This window comes from Thalassophryne amazonica, chromosome 16 (assembly GCF_902500255.1).
Source record: "Thalassophryne amazonica chromosome 16, fThaAma1.1, whole genome shotgun sequence".
Taxonomy (NCBI): Eukaryota; Metazoa; Chordata; class Actinopteri; order Batrachoidiformes; family Batrachoididae; genus Thalassophryne; species Thalassophryne amazonica.
Window position 1 is genome coordinate 54,173,868 of NC_047118.1, and position 19,774 is coordinate 54,193,641.

The following is a 19,774-nucleotide window of genomic DNA, read 5'->3' on the forward strand; positions in this document are numbered from 1 at the left end:
AGCGTGGTGAGGAGGGTAACACCTGACCTGGCCGCCGAAGAAGAAGTAAGGCGGAAGTAGTGTTCTGTTTGCTGAACGCAGGAAGGAGACGAGAAGCAGAAGAGCAGATTATAAAAAGAAGATTACAAATAATAATAAATTACACTTTTCCCAGCTCTGGGGCTCAGAAATGCAGCTTTAAACGTTTCTGGTGAGTGACACGAGAAGCTGTGAAAACCAATATTCTGACGGAATGCGTAGTTTAAGCGTTTATTCTGTACTGTGGTTTAAAGGATTAAATCATAAAGGTTTTTTTTTTTTTCCGGTTAATTGCTGCACCACGAAACCCCAATTAAAAAAAACTGAGCCTGGTCAAATTGTTAAAAAAAATTGCACATTTTTTTCATTATGGTTTTTATAAGAACAAATTTATGACATTATGGAAATAATGAATTATTTAAATTTTATTGTGTCTTTCCTCTGTGTGGCTAGTTGTGATCTATTTCTATGAAATCCCTTATTTATTTATTTTGTATTGGTTTATATTTTTTGAGGTTATCTGTCTGTTTCCTATTTCTATATTCCATAAATCATTTGTGATTCTTCTGCCAGGGATCATTGTTTCCATGCAGTAGCTGACTTTTCATGGTATCACAATGCTCATTTTAATAGATAATAAACCATAATACCATTCGATACATGCTCCACGGTAAAAATGATCATGATCTGTGATGCATTGTTGTCCCCTGTTGCTCATCCACAGTGGGTCTCTAAATGTTTGTTGAAATAACTATTGTCTTGTGGCTGCCTGCTTGGGATTGCCACAGTGTTTTTGTTTGGGATCTGGCACAACTTTTACACTGGGTGCTATTCCTTAAGTAACTCCAGCTATTTCAGTTAAGTCTAGTTTTATGGAGAAACTTGGTCAGGGCTTCTGGTCTTGCTGTTCTGTGTAGTATGGTACAATTTCCCATCAAAATGTTTGCTTTCGTCTCTTCAGGTTCTTTAACATTGAAGTGTGTGTGTGTGTGTGTGTGTGTGTGTGTGTGTGTGTGTGTGTGTGTGTGTGTGTGTGTGTGTGTGTCATTCTGCAGCAAAGAACAGTTTAGGTTTTTTCTTTTCAGTGTGCGATAGCTGAAGGTGCACGATGTGGATTATTCTTGCTGTGCCTAGTCATTCCCTGCATTCTACTATATGTTCTCTTTTGACAAAACCACTTGTCACAGGGCCTGTCCTTGTCACATCAAAAACCCACCACCAGCAGTGGGTGTACTTTTAACAGGCCTTATGATACTTGTCTCCTGATCCATGTCCTTGGAAGCACTCTGTGTGCTACCATTTACAGATTAGCTATCATTACGTTCGTACAGATGACCTTCCAACAAATTTATCAGATCAAGTAAACACAGACTTTTATCTGATACTGCCTTTTCTCAAACAACATTCTTCAAATGTCATGTATCATTGAGACAAAGTAACCTTGGAAATTATCTTCTCATATAAAACTCCAGCTGTCCATCCTTTCTTGTCCAGTTCCGGATCCTGGTGACCCAGACTTTTCTCCCTAGTGATGGTCTGCAACACCTTCTGGACAATTCCAGGTTGCTGCCAGGACTGATGGAATATATAATCACTTTTGCATCCTCTGTGGTCAACTCTTGAGTTGGAAAACCTGGAAGTTCATAATCTACCTGAAAATTTGGAGGACTGACCTGAATTGCTGAAGGCTGCTGGCTTTCCAATTCATGGATGTTCTTCATCATCATAGACTTTTCAGACTCATGAGGTATTAGCTGTTCAACTCGTTCAAAATAGTGCCTTTGAATATTTTTCAATTAATTGTTTGGACTCTTAAAAAACATCTGAAATGTTTTCAGAGCCCATTGCAAACTGAAAACTGAAATGTATTCCCTGCACTCACTGGCAACTGTGTAGGTTTTGGATAAATACTATCATCTTGTCACTCACCATCTTAAAAGAGCACATAATAAGGATGAAGTGATTAGTTATGTGTAAATTTGATGGACCAGATCAGTCGAAAGAAAAACTTGGATATGAAATATCCCATACATTTGTCTCTCACCTGCTTGATGTTTTGTCGATGGATTATGATAATTAGGTACAGCAGAGGTTAAATTTACATGTAGCTTTGTGTCAACTGCTGAACACTGTGTGCATTGCGCGTTCTACAGTGCGCCACGCCCACTTTCATGTCAACATCAAGTAACACTTTAAGCAAGCAGCTGCCAGGAGAAACACGATGGTCACTGCGTGGGCAAAAAATGGAACAAAACATATAAAACAGAGATGTAACGATGGAGTTAATGAATGGACCTCAAAACACTGTTCGGGAATGTTTTGGAACCTTGTTCCTGAGTCTCAATCAAATCTCATCTGCCAAATGGCTCACAGATAGGGGAGGTGATGGTCTAGTGGTTAAAGCGATGGGCTTGAGACCAGAGGATCCTCAGTTCAAATCCCAGCCTGACCAGAAAATCACTAACGGCCCTTGGACAAGATCCTTAATCCCCTATTTGCTCCCGGTGTGTAGTGAGTACTTTGTATGGCAGCACCCTCACATCGGCGTGAATCTGAGGCATTATTTGTAAAGCGCTTTGAGTGTCTGATGCAGATGGAAAAGCGCTATATAAATGCAGTTCATTTACCATTTAGATGTGTCGCCTTATCAAATTATGAATTTTGTGTTATAGGTTTAGTTCGGACAGCAGCAGATTAGTGGTTAGCACTGTTGCCTCACAGTGACAAGGTCATGGGTTTAATTCCCACCTGTGGCCTTTCTGTGTGGAGTTTGCGTGTTCTCCCTGTGTTTGCGTGGGTTCTCTCCGGGTGCTCCGGCTTCCTCCCACATCCATAAGACACGCAGGTTAGGCAGATTGGACACTTTAAATTGTCTGTAGGGTGTGTGTGCGGGTGTGAATGTGTTTGTTTGTCTATATGTGGCCCTGTGACAGACTGGCATCCTGCCCAGGGTGTACCCTGCCTTGCCCACTATGACTGCTGGGATAGGCTCTAGCCCCCTGTGACCCTTATTTGGACTAAGCGGTTGAAGATGTGTGTGTCTGTGTGTGAGGTTTAGTTTGCTTGTTTCCAGAGCGGAAGGTTCCCGGCTCAATGCCACCCCTGCCCATTCTCCATGTAATATGGATTTGCATCCAGAAGGGCATCCGGCATAATGGACTAGACCACTTACCGGCATTTTTGAGTAGAAGTTGGTATCCACTCTTTTTGGATGGAATAAACTCTCCTGAATCTTGGAAAAACAGATACCAAGCTCAAACTTAAATTTTTTTCATGGAAAAAATGTACTCATTCAATGTATCCCTAAATAGAAAAAAAATGTATTTCAGTGTTTGTCAATGCCCTTTGCTAATGATGTTGTCCAGCATGTGCAATGTGATCTTAAACTTAGTATGTTTCCACATATCAAGTTTATCATGTTTAAGAAAAAATATGAACAGGTGTTTGACAGTACATAAAATATGTTCTCTCAGCAACAAACATGTATATTGTTATTATGTGGATGTTGAATATTTGTCTTTAATTCTTATTTTGGTCTAGTTTCGCTTTTTGCCTAATAGTCATTTATGTGTTGGTCATGATTTAGAAAACATAACCTGGATATCAGAATACATGCATCGTTTGTTAGTAGTTTGTTCCTCATAAGTGGTATTCTTTGACCACTTTTAAATCTATTAATTGCAAACTTCAGTTATAACTTCGTAATGAAATGGCATAGAACACGTAAAAGTGAAAAATTTAAATGTTCATTGTGTTTACACAATATTTTAAGAGTAATATGATTTTTGTCATGATGTTATTCTGGAAAATACATTGAAATGTTGTACGCTTAAATTTGTTGTTTACTGTGTATGTTTTTTGTCCATTTAGATGCTAACAATAAAAATGTTAGCTTGGAATCCAATTTTTCCATGAACTGGACCATTTGAACAAGTTAAAAACAATACTGATACTTCTACTCAAAAATGCTGGTTAACCTTTTATAAAGCCACTTTTCATTCACTTTTCATGAATTATGTCTTGACGATAAACTTTGTGCCAAATTAACATGTAGATCAATATCTGATCAGCTCTAGTGACCCGAGTGAAAAACAGAAACCTAAAGAACTTACTAGGTTTTTAAGGAACCTGTTCTTTGAACATCCATCAATTTAAAAAGTATATAACAAGAAAACTTTAAAATGAACAGTAGGTATAGGTTTAAAATAAAAAACCCTGAAATAAATGTAGTGTTGCAGATAACTAAAACAATCCTTCAAATAGTGATACAAGCACCAAATTTGGCACAAATACACCTGAGATGTTAACTCTTTTGAAAAAACTGACTGGCCACTTGAATTTTCAAAAGTCAGTAAGATAATAATAATAATACATTTTATTTGTATAGCACTTTTCTAGAAACTCTAAGACGTTTCACAGACACATTCATAAATAACAATATATAGGGTTAAAATGCAAAAAAAAACCCACAAAAAAACACCCACATTAAAACAGGTTAAACATTAAAAGCAGTCTTGAATAAGTGGGTCTTGAGGAGTGATTTAGTAGTTTTCTCTGGGCCCCTCCCCAATCGGACCGGGAGTGACATGTTTAGCCGCATGTTCTCCTTGAATTGCTGGCTGTCTGAGTGGTGTCCAAAAAATGAGGTGGGCTTCATAGATAATTGGCAAAGCTTCTGGGGAAAACCTGGTCTTGTTAGGAGAGACGGCATCCATCCCACTTTGGATGGAGCAGCTCTCATTTCTAGAAATATGGCCAATTTTCTTAAATCCTCCAAACTGTGACTATCCAGGGTTGGGACCAGGAAGCAGAGTTGTAGTCTTACACACCTCTCTGCAGCTTCTCTCCCCCTGCCATCCCCTCATTACCCCATCCCCGTAGAGACGGTGCCTGCTCCCAGACCACCAACAACCAGTAAAAATCTATTTAAGCATAAAAATTCAAAAAGAAAAAATAATATAGCACCTTCAACTGCACCACAGACTAAAACAATTAAATGTGGTCTATAAAACATTAGATCTATCTCTTCTAAGTCCCTGTTAGTAAATGATATAATAATTGATCAACATATTGATTTATTCTGCCTTACAGAAACCTGGTTACAGCAGGATGAATATGTTAGTTTAAATGAGTCAACACCCCCGAGTCACACTAACTGCCAGAACGCTCGTAGCACGGGCCGAGGCAGAGGATTAGCAGCAATCTTCCATTCCAGCTTATTAATTAATCAAAAACCCAGACAGAGGTTTAATTCATTTGAAAGCTTGACTCTTAGTCTTGTCCATCCAAATTGGAAGTCCCAAAACCCAGTTTTATTTATTGTTATCTATCGTCCACCTGGTCGTTACTGTGAGTTTCTCTGTGAATTTTCGGACCTTTTGTCTGACTTAGTGCTTAGCTCAGATAAGATAATTATAGTGGGCGATTTTAACATCCACACAGATGCTGAGAATGACAGTCTTAACATTGCATTTAATCTATTGTTAGACTCGATTGGCTTTGCTCAAAATGTAATGAGTCCACCCACCACTTTAATCATACCTTAGATCTTGTTCTGACTTATGGTATGGAAATTGAAGACTTAACAGTATTCCCTGAAAACCCCCTTCTGTCTGATCATTTCTTAATAACATTTACATTTACTCTGATGGACTACCCAGCAGTGGGGAATAAGTTTCATTACAGTAGAATTCTTTCAGAAAGCGCTGTAACTAGGTTTAAGGATATGATTCCTTCTTTATGTTCTCCAATGCCATATACCAACACAGTGCAGAGTAGCTACCTAAACTCTGTGAGTGAGATAGATTATCTCGTCAATAGTTTTACATCCTCATTGAAGACAACTTTGGATGCTGTAGCTCCTCTGAAAAAGAGAGCCTTAAATCAGAAGTGCCTGACTCCGTGGTATAACTCACAAACTCACAGCTTAAAGCAGATAACCCATAAGTTGGAGAGGAAATGGCGTCTCACTAATTTAGAAGATCTTCACTTAGCCTGGAAAAAGAGTCTGTTGCTCTATAAAAAAGCCCTCCGTAAAGCTAGGACATCTTACTACTCATCACTAATTGAAGAAAATAAGAACAACCCCAGGTTTCTTTTCAGCACTGTAGCCAGGCTGACAGAGTCAGAGCTCTATTGAGCCGAGTATTCCTTTAACTTTAACTAGTAATGACTTCATGACTTTCTTTGCTAATACAATTTTAACTATTAGAGAAAAAATTATTCATAATCATCCCAAAGACATATCGTTATCTTTGGCTGCTTTCAGTGGTGCCGGTATTTGGTTAGACTCTTTCTCTCCGATTGTTCTGAGTTATTCTCATTAGTTACTTCCTCCAAACCATCAACATGTCTATTAGACCCCATTCCTACCAGGCTGCTCAAGGAAGCCCTACCATTAATTAATGCTTCAATCTTAAATATGATCAATCTATCTTTATTAGTTGGCTATGTACCACAGGCTTTTAAGGTGGCAGTAATTAAACCATTACTTAAAAAGCCATCACTTGACCCAGCTATCTTAGCTAATTATAGGCCAATCTCCAACCTTCCTTTTCTCTCAGAAATTCTTGAAAGGGTAGTTGTAAAACAGCTAACTGATCATCTGCAGAGGAATGGTCTATTTGAAGCGTTTTCAGGTTTTAGAATTCATCATAGTATAGAAACAGCATTAGTGAAGGTTACAAATGATCTTCTTATGGTCTCAGGGTGTGGACTCATCTCTGTGCTTGTTTTGTTAGACCTCAGTGCTGCTTTTGATACTGTTGACCATAAAATTTTATTACAGAGATTAGAGCATGCCATAGGTATTAAAGGCACTGCACTGTGGTGGTTTGAATCATATTTATCTAATAGATTACAATTTGTTCATGTAAATGGGGAATCTTCTTCACAGACTAAGGTTAATTATGGAGTTCCACAAGGTTCTGTGCTAGGACCAATTTTATTCACTTTATACATGCTTCCCTTAGGCAGTATTATTAGACAGCATTGCTTAAATTTTCATTGTTACGCAGATGATACCCAGCTTTATCTATCCATGAAGCCAGAGGACACACACCAATTAGCTAAACTGCAGGATTGTCTTACAGACATAAAGACATGGATGACCTCTAATGTCCTGCTTTTAAACTCAGGTAAAACTGAAGTTATTGTACTTGGCCCCACAAATCTTAGAAACATGGTGTCTAACCAGCTCCTTACTCTGGATGGCATTACCCTGACCTCTAGTAATACTGTGAGAAATCTTGGAGTCATTTTTGATCAGGATATGTCATTCAATGCGCATATTAAACAAATATGTAGGACTGCTTTTTTGCATTTGCGCAATATCTCTAAAATTAGAAAGGTCTTGTCTCAGAGTGATGCTGAAAAACTAATTCATGCATTTATTTCCTCTAGGCTGGACTATTGTAATTCATTATTATCAGGTTGTCCTAAAAGTTCCCTGTAAAGCCTTCAGTTAATTCAAAATGCTGCAGCTAGAGTACTGATAGGGACTAGAAGGAGAGAGCATATCTCACCCATATTGGCCTCTCTTCATTGGCTTCCTGTTAATTCTAGAATAGAATTTAAAATTCTTCTTCTTACTTATAAGGTTTTGAATAATCAGGTCCCATCTTATCTTAGGGACCTCATAGTACCATAGTGATTGATCTCTGCTCCCCTCCACAGCATGTCTTTTTCCTGATTCTCTCCCTCAGCCCCAACCAGTCCCAGCAGAAGACTGCTCCTCCCTGAGCCTGGTTCTGCTAGAGGTTTCTTCCTGTTAAAAGGGAGTTTTTCCTTCCCACTGTTGCCAAGTGCTTGCTCACAGGGGGTCATTTTTACCGTTGGGGTTTTTCCGTAATTATTGTATGGCTTTGCCTTACAATATAAACCACCTTGGGGCAACTGTTTGTTGTGATTTGGCGCTATATAAATAAAATTGATTTGATTTAAAGGTGGAAAATTCAGAGCAGTCACGGAGTTGTTGTGGGAGTGAGTTCCAGAGGGTGGGGCGGCGATGGAGAAGGCTCTGTCACCCCAGGTTCGGAGCTTGGTCCTACAGGGGAGTGACAGGAGGTTAGCGTTGGAGGAACGGAGGGATCGTGATGGAGTATGGGGCAGGAGCAGGTCAGAGAGGTAAGAAGGTGCCAGGTTGTGGAGGGCTTTGAAGGTGATAAGGAGAACTTTAAACTGTATGCGCTGAGGGATGGGGAGCCAATGAAGATCATGGAGGACAGGGATGATGTGTTGGTGGGACCGGGTTTGTGTGAGGAGTCGAGCAGCAGAGTTCTGGATATATTGAAGTTTCTTGAGAGTTTTGGATGGTGTACCATAGAGAATACTATTGCAGTAGTCGATTCTGGATGTAATGAATGCGTGGATTAAGGTTTCAGCGGCTGAGAAGTTCAGAGATGAGCGGAGACGGGCGATATTTTTAAGTTGGAAGAAAGCAGACCGAGTTATTTGTTTAACATGGGATTCAAATGAGAGGGTGGGGTCAAAGAGGATACCAAGGTTACGGACAAGAGGGAAGGAGTGAGCGTGGTGCTGTCAAGATTTAGGGTGAAGTTTGAAGCGGATTTTGTGATGTTTTTTGGACCAATGATTATTATGTCTGTTTTGTCACTGTTGAGTTTGAGAAAATTGTGTGACATCCAAGTTTTTATGCCACTGAGACAAGTAGTGAGGGTGGACTGGGTTTGGGGGTTGACAGATGAAGTGGAGATGTAAAGCTGAATGTCGTCGGCATAACAGTGGAAGCGGAGACCAAAACGACGAATGATGTTGCCAAGTGGGAGGATGTACAGAATAAATAAGAGAGGACCAAGCACCGAACCTTGGGGAACACCTTGTGACGGGGGGGGGGGGGGGGGGGGGCAGTGGAGGAGGAGCAGTTATTTATGCTGATGAATTGTCGGTTGGTGAGATAAGATTGAATCCATGAGAGAGCAGCGCCAGAGATGGTAAGGGAGGTCTTGAGGCGGGAGAGGAGGATGGAGTGACTAATAGTATCAAATGCAGCTGTGAGGTCCAGGAGGATGAGGATAGAGAGGTGGCCAACGTCAGAGGAGAGGAGGACGTCGTTTGTCACTTTGAGGAGTGCTGTTTCTGTACTGTGTTTTTGACGGAAACCAGATTGGAATGGTTCATATAGGCTATTTGAGAGTAGATGTGTTTGAAGTTGTGAGGCTATGACACGCTCAAGGATTTTGGACAGAAAAGGAAGGTTGGATATGGGCCGGAAGTTTGCCAGGTTGTCGGAGTAAAGACCAGGTTTTTTGAGAATTGGTGTAATAGCTGCTAACTTGAGAGACGGTGGAACGGAGCCAGTGGTGAGGGAGGAGTTAATTATTGTGGTGATCAAGGGAGCAAATGATGGGAGACAGATAGGGGTCAATTGAAGAATTACACAGGGGCCAAAATTAAAAAAATGCTCCAATCAAATTGAAAACTACACCACATTATTTGTCTAATAATGAAGATTCCCAAAAGGTACAGCTTGGGCTATCTGTGACTGAATGTTATGGGGTAAAAACAGCAAGAATGGTGACAAAGGTCATTTTCAGTTTGTACAGGGGCCAAAAGTTAAAGTTGCTCCAGTTTTGGTAAAAAGTGATGCAAATTATTGGTGGAGCTAATAGGATTAATACATGGAATAGTTTTGACAGTGTTGAATGCTTGGTCTCCAAAGTAAAGGTCAAACAAGGTCAACGTCCATTGGATTCTATGACATTTGACATATGTTACCCCGTAATGTGATAACTAAGCATGACACATGGTACAAACTGTTCCTTTTAAAAATGCTGTTGACTCAACTAATAATTTGCACCACCCAAAATTGGAGCAACTATAACTTTTGACCCCTGTATAAACTGAAACTAACCTTTGTCACCACTAGTGCTGTTTTTATCCCATAACTCCATAGAATTCAGTCACAGATAGTCCAAACTATATGTTTTTGGAATCTTTATGATCAGGTAAATAACATGTTATAGTTTGCAATATGATTAGAGTATCTTTTAATTTTGACCCCTGTGTAATTCTTCAATTGACCCCTGCCTGACTGCTGATTGAAAATTCAAGTGGCCAATCGTTTGTTTTTGCTGTTTTGTTTTTTCAAAAAAGGAATGTCTAAGGAGTATTTGTGTCAAATTTGATGCTTGTCTCATCATTTGCAGGATTCCGCTTATGTTCTCTTCTCTACTGCACTAATGAAGGCATTGTACACCTTTAGAGATACGGCCCTTCAAAGCTGACAAGAAAATAAGCATCCATGCTTTAAAAAACAAAAACAAAAAACATTCTTTTGACCCTTCAGGAAGTAAATGTATTTGGAGTTTGTACTTAATATTTTGGATTTCATGTGTAAATAAAGAAAGTCCAAGACCATGAACTGGTGAGTTTGTTTGTTTGTTTTTTTTAGTAGGTTGATTTTTTTTGTGGAATGACTAGCCTAATTTCCACCATTGAAGAATAATTGCAGTTATTTATTGCTCAATCAAGTAATAATTTCAGGTCTTTGTTTTTTTTCTACTTTTAAGCAGCTTTTTAAAATCAAAAACATGCTTATTTTGGGGGTCTGCTGAGCATATCCTGGCTGCAGGTGTGCATATCTTCCCACTGGCTGTTTGTGAGGGTTCCCTTTGGCTAACATGGTAGAAAATAGGTGTCATAATCGAGAACAAAACTCTGTTGAGTTTCATAAAAGTTATGTGTACTTCATCAGTGCATATGCTGCTTTTGTTTTTATCTTTCAGCTAATCTTTGGCCTCTGCCAATGCTGCAGTTGATGATTACATCACACAAATGCCCCTGTTATGTCTTTCAGTGTCAGCTTATCAGTTTTGCTGCCTTCACCTTTGTACAGTTAGAAAAAGGGTTTTCTGAAATGTTTAAACCACCGGGTGAAATATCATGCAGTGAGTACCGTCCACTGAATGCAAGTTTTGCCTGTTTGTACTTGATAGCAGTCCTCCAGGTGGAGGTAAATTTCACAACCATTGTTGTAGGCCTTACTCATGGTTACAAGGCAAATGCAGAAAGAGACTGCAGAACAAAATCAAAGGTTGTGCACTCCCATAAGGATACGGTGGTGTCTGATGTCACCGGCTCGGAATTGTAGGCGACGGAGACGAAAGGGTAGGTATTTTCTCTTGTTTGATGCTTTCAGGGTTCACCGACTGTGGAGCTGAACGTTATCTGGAATTTGTTGGCAGTAAAAGTTCAAGTTCATAGGTTTTCAGCCACTTGTTGATGTCACATATTGGAGAGAATAGTTGCTGTGTGTAACGGTGATGTTACTGCCATAACGTACTGCTGTTTGGCTGGAGACTGTCTCATGAAAGAGCCTTTCAGACGAGGAGAAAACTCCTGTTCTTCACAAAAAAAAAAAAAAAAAATGCTGCCGTGTTCAGAGCACAGACTGGAGTTCCTTAGAGTTTAGAGGTCACTCTGGAATTTGGCAGAGTTGTGCCCCACATAGTCTTGTGACTGTGTAAGTGTGTGTAAGACACTAAAAGCAAAGAGCAAGTAGAGCTCGTGCTTATTCAGTTAATTAATTATTGACCGGTACTGGTTATTTATAAAGCAGAATTGTTAGATTTCTTTGGTTGTAGTTTTCTGTTTCCTGTCATTGCAAATTTGGGTTTTCAGCAAGACATTCAAATACATCCAAACAAACTGATAGACTGATGAAGATTTAAAAAATCATAAATAAATAACGGAATTGATTATTGGTCATTTTAGTCCAAATTTGTATTTATGAAATGTATTACCTCAGTAGTCTTGATTGGGGATTAATCAACAACATTCTGAGAAAATTATTTTACTTGTTTTGCATGTTATCGAGCTTTTAACGAGAATTTCCATTCCACAAAGAAAAAAGATTTGTTGAACTTAATCTGCTCGAACCAAATTTAAAAACAAGATTTGGTTGTTGTAGATCATATACCTCTACGATGCCGAGGAGGCCTGAGTTATCCCCGAGCATGATTCTCCCTAAAAGGGGAAAGCTGACTTTTTCAACCTAGGCTCTATTTTAGATGTTTCATGGATCATCTTTTTACTTAGGATAAAAATTAATTTAATCGGTATTGGTTTAACGCAGACTGGCTATATAATGTTATTGGCTACTAATAGAGGAACAGTCTTGAGGGCCTGTGGGAATCTCACAGGCAAAATGGTTTGAAAGTGACTTTTGTGTTGCTTAAATGAAACTAAACAACTTTAGCTTAGGTATCCATTTCCATCTGTCTGGCAGATTTTGGTAGGGGTCAACTGGGAGCAAAATTCAAAAATTCCCTCATCTTTTTGAGAAGTAGACCACATTACTCATCTACCCATACAGAATCCAAAATATATAATTTGCCCTGTCTTCAGCCTTTCATTAAGTCACTGTAACAAGAAATGTTGAAAGGAAAAGGGTCAAATAGTTAAGATTTGAACAATTTTGGTGCTCATTCACCTTTGATGACATGATAAATTCAACTGACCTACTCTCTCTCTCAAAAAAAAAAAATGGCGATTGTAATCTTGAAATTGTCCCCAAAATGCTTGTATCCATGTTTGAAGTTTAAGGGTGCCTTTTTGGTTGCTGAAAGTGGCTCAGTTTAATTTGTCTTACCAGAAAACATATGATTGGACACCAAAACTGTCAAAAATGGATTATCTTAACTTATCACAGTGAGTTAACATAATGTCGAAGATTGGGCAAACTCTATTTCTGAATTCTGTATGAGTAGATGTGGTATAATTTTGAAAAAAAACATTGAGACATTTTTGAATTTTGAGCCCAGTTGACCCCATTTTGACCCCTAACAAAGTATCCCTTAGGCAACACAAAATCACCAACAAACCTCTTCTTATCTGTGAAAGTGTCAAGGGATTTGAAGATTTTTCCACTACTATACTGTACACTGAGGCATTACAAGTCGAGTGCTGATGATGCTAGGCTCGTTCTGTAAGACATGGCGCCTCATTAGCAATCTACTTTTAGTGCAGCTCTGCCAACTGGAGTGCAGGTTAAGCTAAATGGCTTACTGTATAATCGGTTATCTTAAAATGTTTATTTACATTTGGTGAGATAAACCTGCACACACACATTGACTTCTCTAGGTACCCTCTCCATGCTTCTAGACACTTCTGACAGCCTGTTCAGTGGCAACAAGAAGCAGTTTAGTCTGAATGTTTTAGATTGCCCCATCCAGTGACATTATATAGTTGGTTATTTTGTGGCAGTGTTTGCATTTTCAATCAGTACTAAACTGATTAAATACATTTTTGTCTCAAGTGAAAAGATAACCACCCATAACATCAACAAATAGAGCATAGGTTGAAAAATGTGAGGCTTGCCTTAAAGATCACTGGGTCCTCTTTTTCTGGGTTACTATTATGGGGGACAAACTCCAGCAAACAATTTGAAAACCAAAGCCCAGTAGTTCTACCGAGAGACTTTTTGTTGCAGCTGGAATCGCGACTGCCATTTACTCCCGAAACTGGTGGACTTTGGCAAACTCGAGCAGGTACCAATCTGACCCATCAAAAGGCAAAGTTAGAACATCTAAGTCAACAACTTAACACACCACGGCAGAGGCACATGAAATTAAAGGCTTTATAAAACAATTGGCATGAGCAGAGTTGAATGTGTTGTGTTGCCTTGTTATTAAATAGTTCTTTGAGATTCATTTGGTTGTTACAAATAGTTTAGTGTTTTTTTTAATGCTACAACTAGGTAGTGCATGACTTACACACTTAGGATATCTTGTCGTCAGCGCTTCTTCTGACCTACTTATTGCCATTGTTGCAGTTGTTTAAATAGTTAGCTGGTTCAGGTGCTGTTTTCTGGCAGTACAATGCAGAGGATTCAAGCCTGTGATTTTAGCTTTTCAGATATGAAGATTTACCTGTTTTTAATGGAATGTTTTTGTTTACCATAGATAGGCGCACGTTTGTCTCTGAGAAATAGATAATCTGGCCATTTATAGGTATTGACAAAAGTAGGATGATTCTAGAAAAATCTTAGTCTAAACTTTTAATAGTTAAAGAAAAAGCTGTATTTGTAATATTTGGTGCTCCCACCCCCACACACAGTTTCTTAAATATTTTGGTTTGATTTTCTATTTCTTGTTCTCCTTTTATTCTTATCAGAAGCCAGATAGCAAAAAGTGAGTTCACAGTTTTATCCTTGAACAAATCAGGTCTGTGTCCGGTTAGTGGTTGTGCTGTACGAGCTGGGGTGTGTACTTCCTGACTTACCTGCTGACATGTTTGCTTTTTCTTCACTGATTGGTTCCCCTGAGCCTCCACGTTGACACACTCACCGCAGCAGACACCTGATACTCTCAAACCTAAAGCAAGAATTCCTGCTATTCGTCATGTGCTGGCATTTTAACTCCACGTAGACTCGCCATGTCAGATACGCTTAACTTTTGAAATAAAGAGAATCTTTGTCATTGTGGACAGAAGTGACTGATTTACTGTCTGGACTGAATATTACAAACAAAGAGAGACTTGATGGAAAGTATGTCCTTTTTATTTTTGGATTTGTGAATTGTTTTTAATGCAGTATTTGTGTAAGTAAAACAGGTGGATTCATCTTCATTGAATTTGCATTGTTTATATCTTAATAATCTGTGACACAGTAATTTCTACTTTAAGTTTAAAAAATGTTTTAAAAAGTACAATTTTATGCTGTATAACTGCTGAAAGAGAAATAATTTGTTTCTTTAGTTTTTTTTTTTTTAATCAGTACATTGATGTGGGCCTTTTCACTCATTTGATTTCTGCAAATATCTCACAAAAGCAAACAACAGATTGACTGTATTGAATATTCAAGCTAACCGTCTGGTCTAACCATACTTTGGATCGAAAATCTGGTTTGACATCTTACAACCCCAATTCCAATTAAGTTGGTATATTGTGTAAAATGTAAATAAAAACAGAATAAAATTATTTGCAAATCCTCTTCAACATATATTCAATTGAATACACCACAAAGACAATGTATTTAATGTTCAAACTGATAAACTTTGTTTTGTGCAAATATTTGCTCATTTTGAAATGGATGCCTGCAACATGTTTCAAAAAAGTTGGGACAGCGGTATGTTTACCACTGTGTTACATCACCTTTCCTTCTAACAACACTCAATAAACGTTTGGGAACTGAGGACACTAATTGTTGAAGCTTTGTAGGTGGAATTCTTTCCCATTCTTGCTTGATGTACGACTTCAGTTATTCAACAGTCTGGGGTCTCTGTTGTCGTATTTTGTGCTTCATAATGCGCCACACATTTTCAATGGGCAACAGGTCTGGACTGCAGGCAGGCCAGTCTAGTACCTGCACTCTTACTACGAAAGCACGCTGCTGTAACACATGTAGGATGTGGCTTGGCATTGTCTTGCTGAAATAAACAGGGACGTCCCTGAAAAAGATGTTGCTTGGATGGCAGCATGTGTTGCTCCAAAACCTGGATGTACCTTTCAGCATTGATGGTGCCATCACATATGTGTAAGTTGCCCATGCCATGGGCACAAACAAACCCCCATACCATCACAGATGCTGGCTTTTGAACTTTGCGCTGTTAACAGTCTGAATGGACTCATCAGACCACAGCACACTTTTCCACTTTGCGTCTGTCCATTTCAAATCAGCTTGGGCCCAGGGAAGGTGGCGGTTTTTCTGGATGTTTCTGTTGTATGGTAGAGTTTTAACTTGCACTTGTAGATGTAGCGAGGAACTGTGTGAACTGACAATGGGTTTCTGAAGCGTTCCTGAGCCCACGCGGTAAGATCCTTTGCACAATGATGTCGGTTTTTAATGCAGTGCCTCCTGAGGGATCGAAGGTCACGGGTATTCAATGTTGGTGTAGAAAGTTCTCCAGATTCTCTGAATCTTCTGATTATATTATGGACTGTAGATGATAAAATCCCTAAATTCCTTGCATTTGAATGTTGAGAGACATTGTTCTTAAACTGTTGGTCTATTTTTTTCCACGCAGTTGTTCACAAAGTGGTGATCTTCACACCATCTTTGCTTGTGAACGGCTGAGCTTTTTGGGGATGCTCCTTTTATACCCAATCATGACACTGACCTGTTTCCAGTTAACCTGTTCACCTGTGGAATGTTTCAAACAGGTGTTCTTTGAGCATTCATCAACTTTCCTAGTCTTTTGTTGCCCCGTCCCAGCTTTTTTGAAATGTGTTGCAGGCATCCATTTCAATATGAGCAGATATTTGCACAAAAACAAAAAAAAGTCTGGTGTGTGGTGCATTCAACTGAACATAGGTTGAAGAGGATTTGCAAATCATTGTATTCTGTTTTTATTTACATTTCACACGTACCAACTTCATTGGAATTGGGGTTGTAGTTCACCTCATCGTCATTCTCTTACATTGGCACTTTGAGTCCTTTTTATCTTTTTTTTTATTGACTTTTTAAGACAGTTTAAATTGTTTTGGAGGGTAGGAAAGGTTGGCAAACAGAAAAACAATGCACCTGTATAGTGAGCATCCTTGTGTATTGTATTCAAAAAAGGTGAGTGAACAGAATGTCACAATTTCTAGGTTTTTTGATTTATGGTAAAAGCATGTGAGAAAATTAATTAAGCCATGCTGCAAACAAAAATTTGAGGAGTTATACAGAGGAGTCTGTCTGTCTGTTCATGAGTGCCATAAGCATAACTCCTCTTAAACCACTTGTATGGATTTTAGTGAAACTTCAGACAACTGTAGAACACCATATGAAGATGTGCATGAAGGAAAACAATTCTGATCACACATCTTCAAGGATAGATAATTGGACTTTTTCTGCATCATATTTGTCAATTGCATGTACAGAGGTTAAGGTTACTGCCAATGATCTATAATATATGGAAGCACTCCTGTCAGAGCAGGTGGGATCGTTTTTTGAGCTTCTTCACAGACCTGTTGTTGTCAGAGTCACTCTGTAAACCATGTAAATAAATTAAGACTGTACATCCATACCTGATTACTGCAGCCCTGTTTAATCTAATGATTATTTAAACATAATCATTTTGCCAAAGGTTTTGACAAGCAGCACTGTATGCCCTGATCAAAGGAAACCCTAGCAGAGATAAAGAATGCATTGAAATATGCCCCGTTGAACAGGTTACAAGGGTCTTTCTAAGCTGTGGGTATCCAGATCACCACAGTGATGGCCATCATTTACAAGTGTAAAAACTATAATCAAGATAAACATGAAGGGTTGATTGATGTTTGCTTTTAGACATCATCATGAATACCAAGATTTTTCAGACCATGATCTGTAATATGACTGGTTGAGTTTGGAACTGTTTTGTAAGACCTTGTGGTAGAATCACACCAAATATGTCAACAGGCAACAGTGGCCTTAGAGGCCACCAGTGTCTGGCGATCGGAAACAAGGTTTCATAAGAAACTTCATAGGTCTGTCTGTGTTAATGTTATGGTTATTCTACTTGTAAAAAGATGCCAACATGGACCCATAAATTAATTTCTAAATATACCATAGTTTTTATAGAGTTACTTAACAGAAATGTTTCTATTTGCTGAGGGTGCCTCAGTCTTTTACTATGTCTTGCTATGTCTTGTCACCTCTGAGGCCAAATATTGTGCAAATTACAAAATAAAGATAGGCTTTATTTATCCCAAAGGAAATTATTTAAATATCCATCAGCTTTGGCATAGTCATTGTATTTGCTATAAATATCTTATGTAATGTATTGCTTGTGCTCAGAATCTAAGCTTTGACTACATCCTAATTTATCCAGATATGGCCATTTTGAATTTGAGCATCTTGGGTTAAAACAGCAGAATGACTGATCTTCAGTAGCCTCTGTAGAATGGTAATGCTCTTTACTTAATGGAGTTTAATGTATAGGAAGAGTGGTGAGTGAGTGAATGAATCTAGATGTCATCTTAGCTTTTGTATTTGTCTTGACATGTTATCTATCTTGTTTTTCTAGCACCATCCAATTCTCCATCATCTAACTCTCCTGCCTCAGGCATCACTCAGCATGAGCAGAACAATCCTATGAACCCTCTGCGGATCTCTGTTCAAAGCCTCCCGTTGTTGGCTTCCATGGCCAACACCACTGACTCTCGTTTCCGCCTCAAATGGAAACCAATTGTCGTCTTGGCCTTCTCCCTGTGCCTACTTCTCATACTGTTAATGCACTTAAGCTCAAGCACACGCTTTAACCCTAGCGGCTCATTCTACTGGAAAGCCGACAGCGCTTACCTCAAACACTCTGACCCCCTTTACAATGACACATACCCCCTCAGCCCACCAGAGCTCACGTCACAGGGCACCAGATACCGCATCGGGGTCATTGCAGACCTCGACACAAACTCTGCAAGTACAAAGAAAACGACGTGGTTCAGCTACATGCAGCGGGGGTATCTCTTTGTGTCCCAGAGTGGGGACAAAGTGGCAGTTGAGTGGGACACAAATAGGGTGGTTCTGGAAAGCCACCTAGCTGAGAAGGGCCGAGGTATGGAGCTGTCTGAACTGGTGGTTTTCAATGGGAAGCTCTACAGCGTCGACGACAGAACTGGTGTCATCTACCACATTGACGGCGACAAGGCTGTGCCCTGGGTCATCTTGACTGATGGTGATGGTAGTGTTGCCAAAGGTGCATGTTACCCTGGTTTCATACATTGAGCTCCATATGTTTGGACATTGATAGATTTTTTTTTAGCTATCTCAGCATATTCACTTTGGATGCTGCAGCTCATCCCAGCACTCATGGGGCATGAGGCAGGGTACACCCTGGAGAGGACACCAGACAAACACATTCACACACCTACGGTCAATTTAAAGTCACCATTTCACCTAACCTGCATGTCTTTGGAAGTGTGACAAAGCCAGAGTGCCCACAGGGAACCCATGTAAACATGGGGAGAAAAAGCATGCTCCACACAGAAAGGACCAGGCGAGAAGCGATCCCACGACCTTCTTGCTGTGAGCCAATAGTACTAATCACTAATAAGCCACCATGCTGACCATCTCAGCATATTGGAGTTTAAAAATAAATGACTGAGCTCTTAGTTCCGACTGTCAACTTAATATTTGTGTAGCTGCGTGTTAATGGGTTGTAGGAATTTCAGTATTTCTGAATGGGGACATCTACTTTCATGTGACCAAAAGTAATTGGACAGTTGGTTTCTGAGTGGGGTGGCCACCTAAGTGTGTTTTATTTTTTATTTCATTGACTAGTCAAAACCTATAAAAGTTAATATATTATTATATAATATAATAGTTAATTTCAAAGTCAATAACAGATAGAAGAGCTTTTTTGTCACTGTCTATTCCTTGGCATTCATTAAAATAAATTCCTAAAAAATAGACTGTATGATACATCAGCTGAGAGTGCACATTCTGAAAAATGGTGTGAACACGAGAGAAGCCACCCAGGTATCATTGACAACTCTGAAAGGAGTTGCAATCTTTAGCACCTGTGATTGGAGACACCGTTCCAGACTGGAGATTCCTTAATGCTTAAGTAGACATCAAGAGATACGCAACACTAGAAATCTCCTCCAGTCTTTCAAATGAACGGTCAACATGAAGTCCAAAGAAATGAAACTGCCAGTGACGCAACCAGTCATCAGGCCTGAAAAATAAAAACAAATGCACCAGAGAGAGAAGAAACATTAGCTACAGATAAATCAGTTCTTTAAAAACAAGAACACCACCACTGGTGAGCTCAAGAACACCAAAAGGAACAGAAGAGTGTAGCGGACAATTCAATTTCAATTAAATTTATTCATT

The 19,774-nt window shown here is 39.2% G+C and overlaps 1 protein-coding gene across 3 annotated transcripts in view; it reads left to right on the forward strand.

Moving 5' to 3' along the window:
- cant1a (calcium activated nucleotidase 1a) overlaps nucleotides 1–19,774 on the forward strand; it is a 25,374-nt gene continuing 5,600 nt past the window's right edge. The window contains exons 1-2 of one of the 3 annotated variants that reach the window (XM_034189702.1): nucleotides 1–190; nucleotides 17,967–18,635. In XM_034189702.1, the coding sequence (XP_034045593.1) occupies nucleotides 18,035–18,635 (601 nt within the window). In that variant the 5' untranslated portion in view covers nucleotides 1–190; nucleotides 17,967–18,034. Of the gene's footprint in view, nucleotides 191–10,972; nucleotides 11,146–14,348; nucleotides 14,525–17,966; nucleotides 18,636–19,774 lie in introns of those variants that run through there. The other 2 variants (XM_034189700.1, XM_034189701.1) reach the window with 2 other exon arrangements.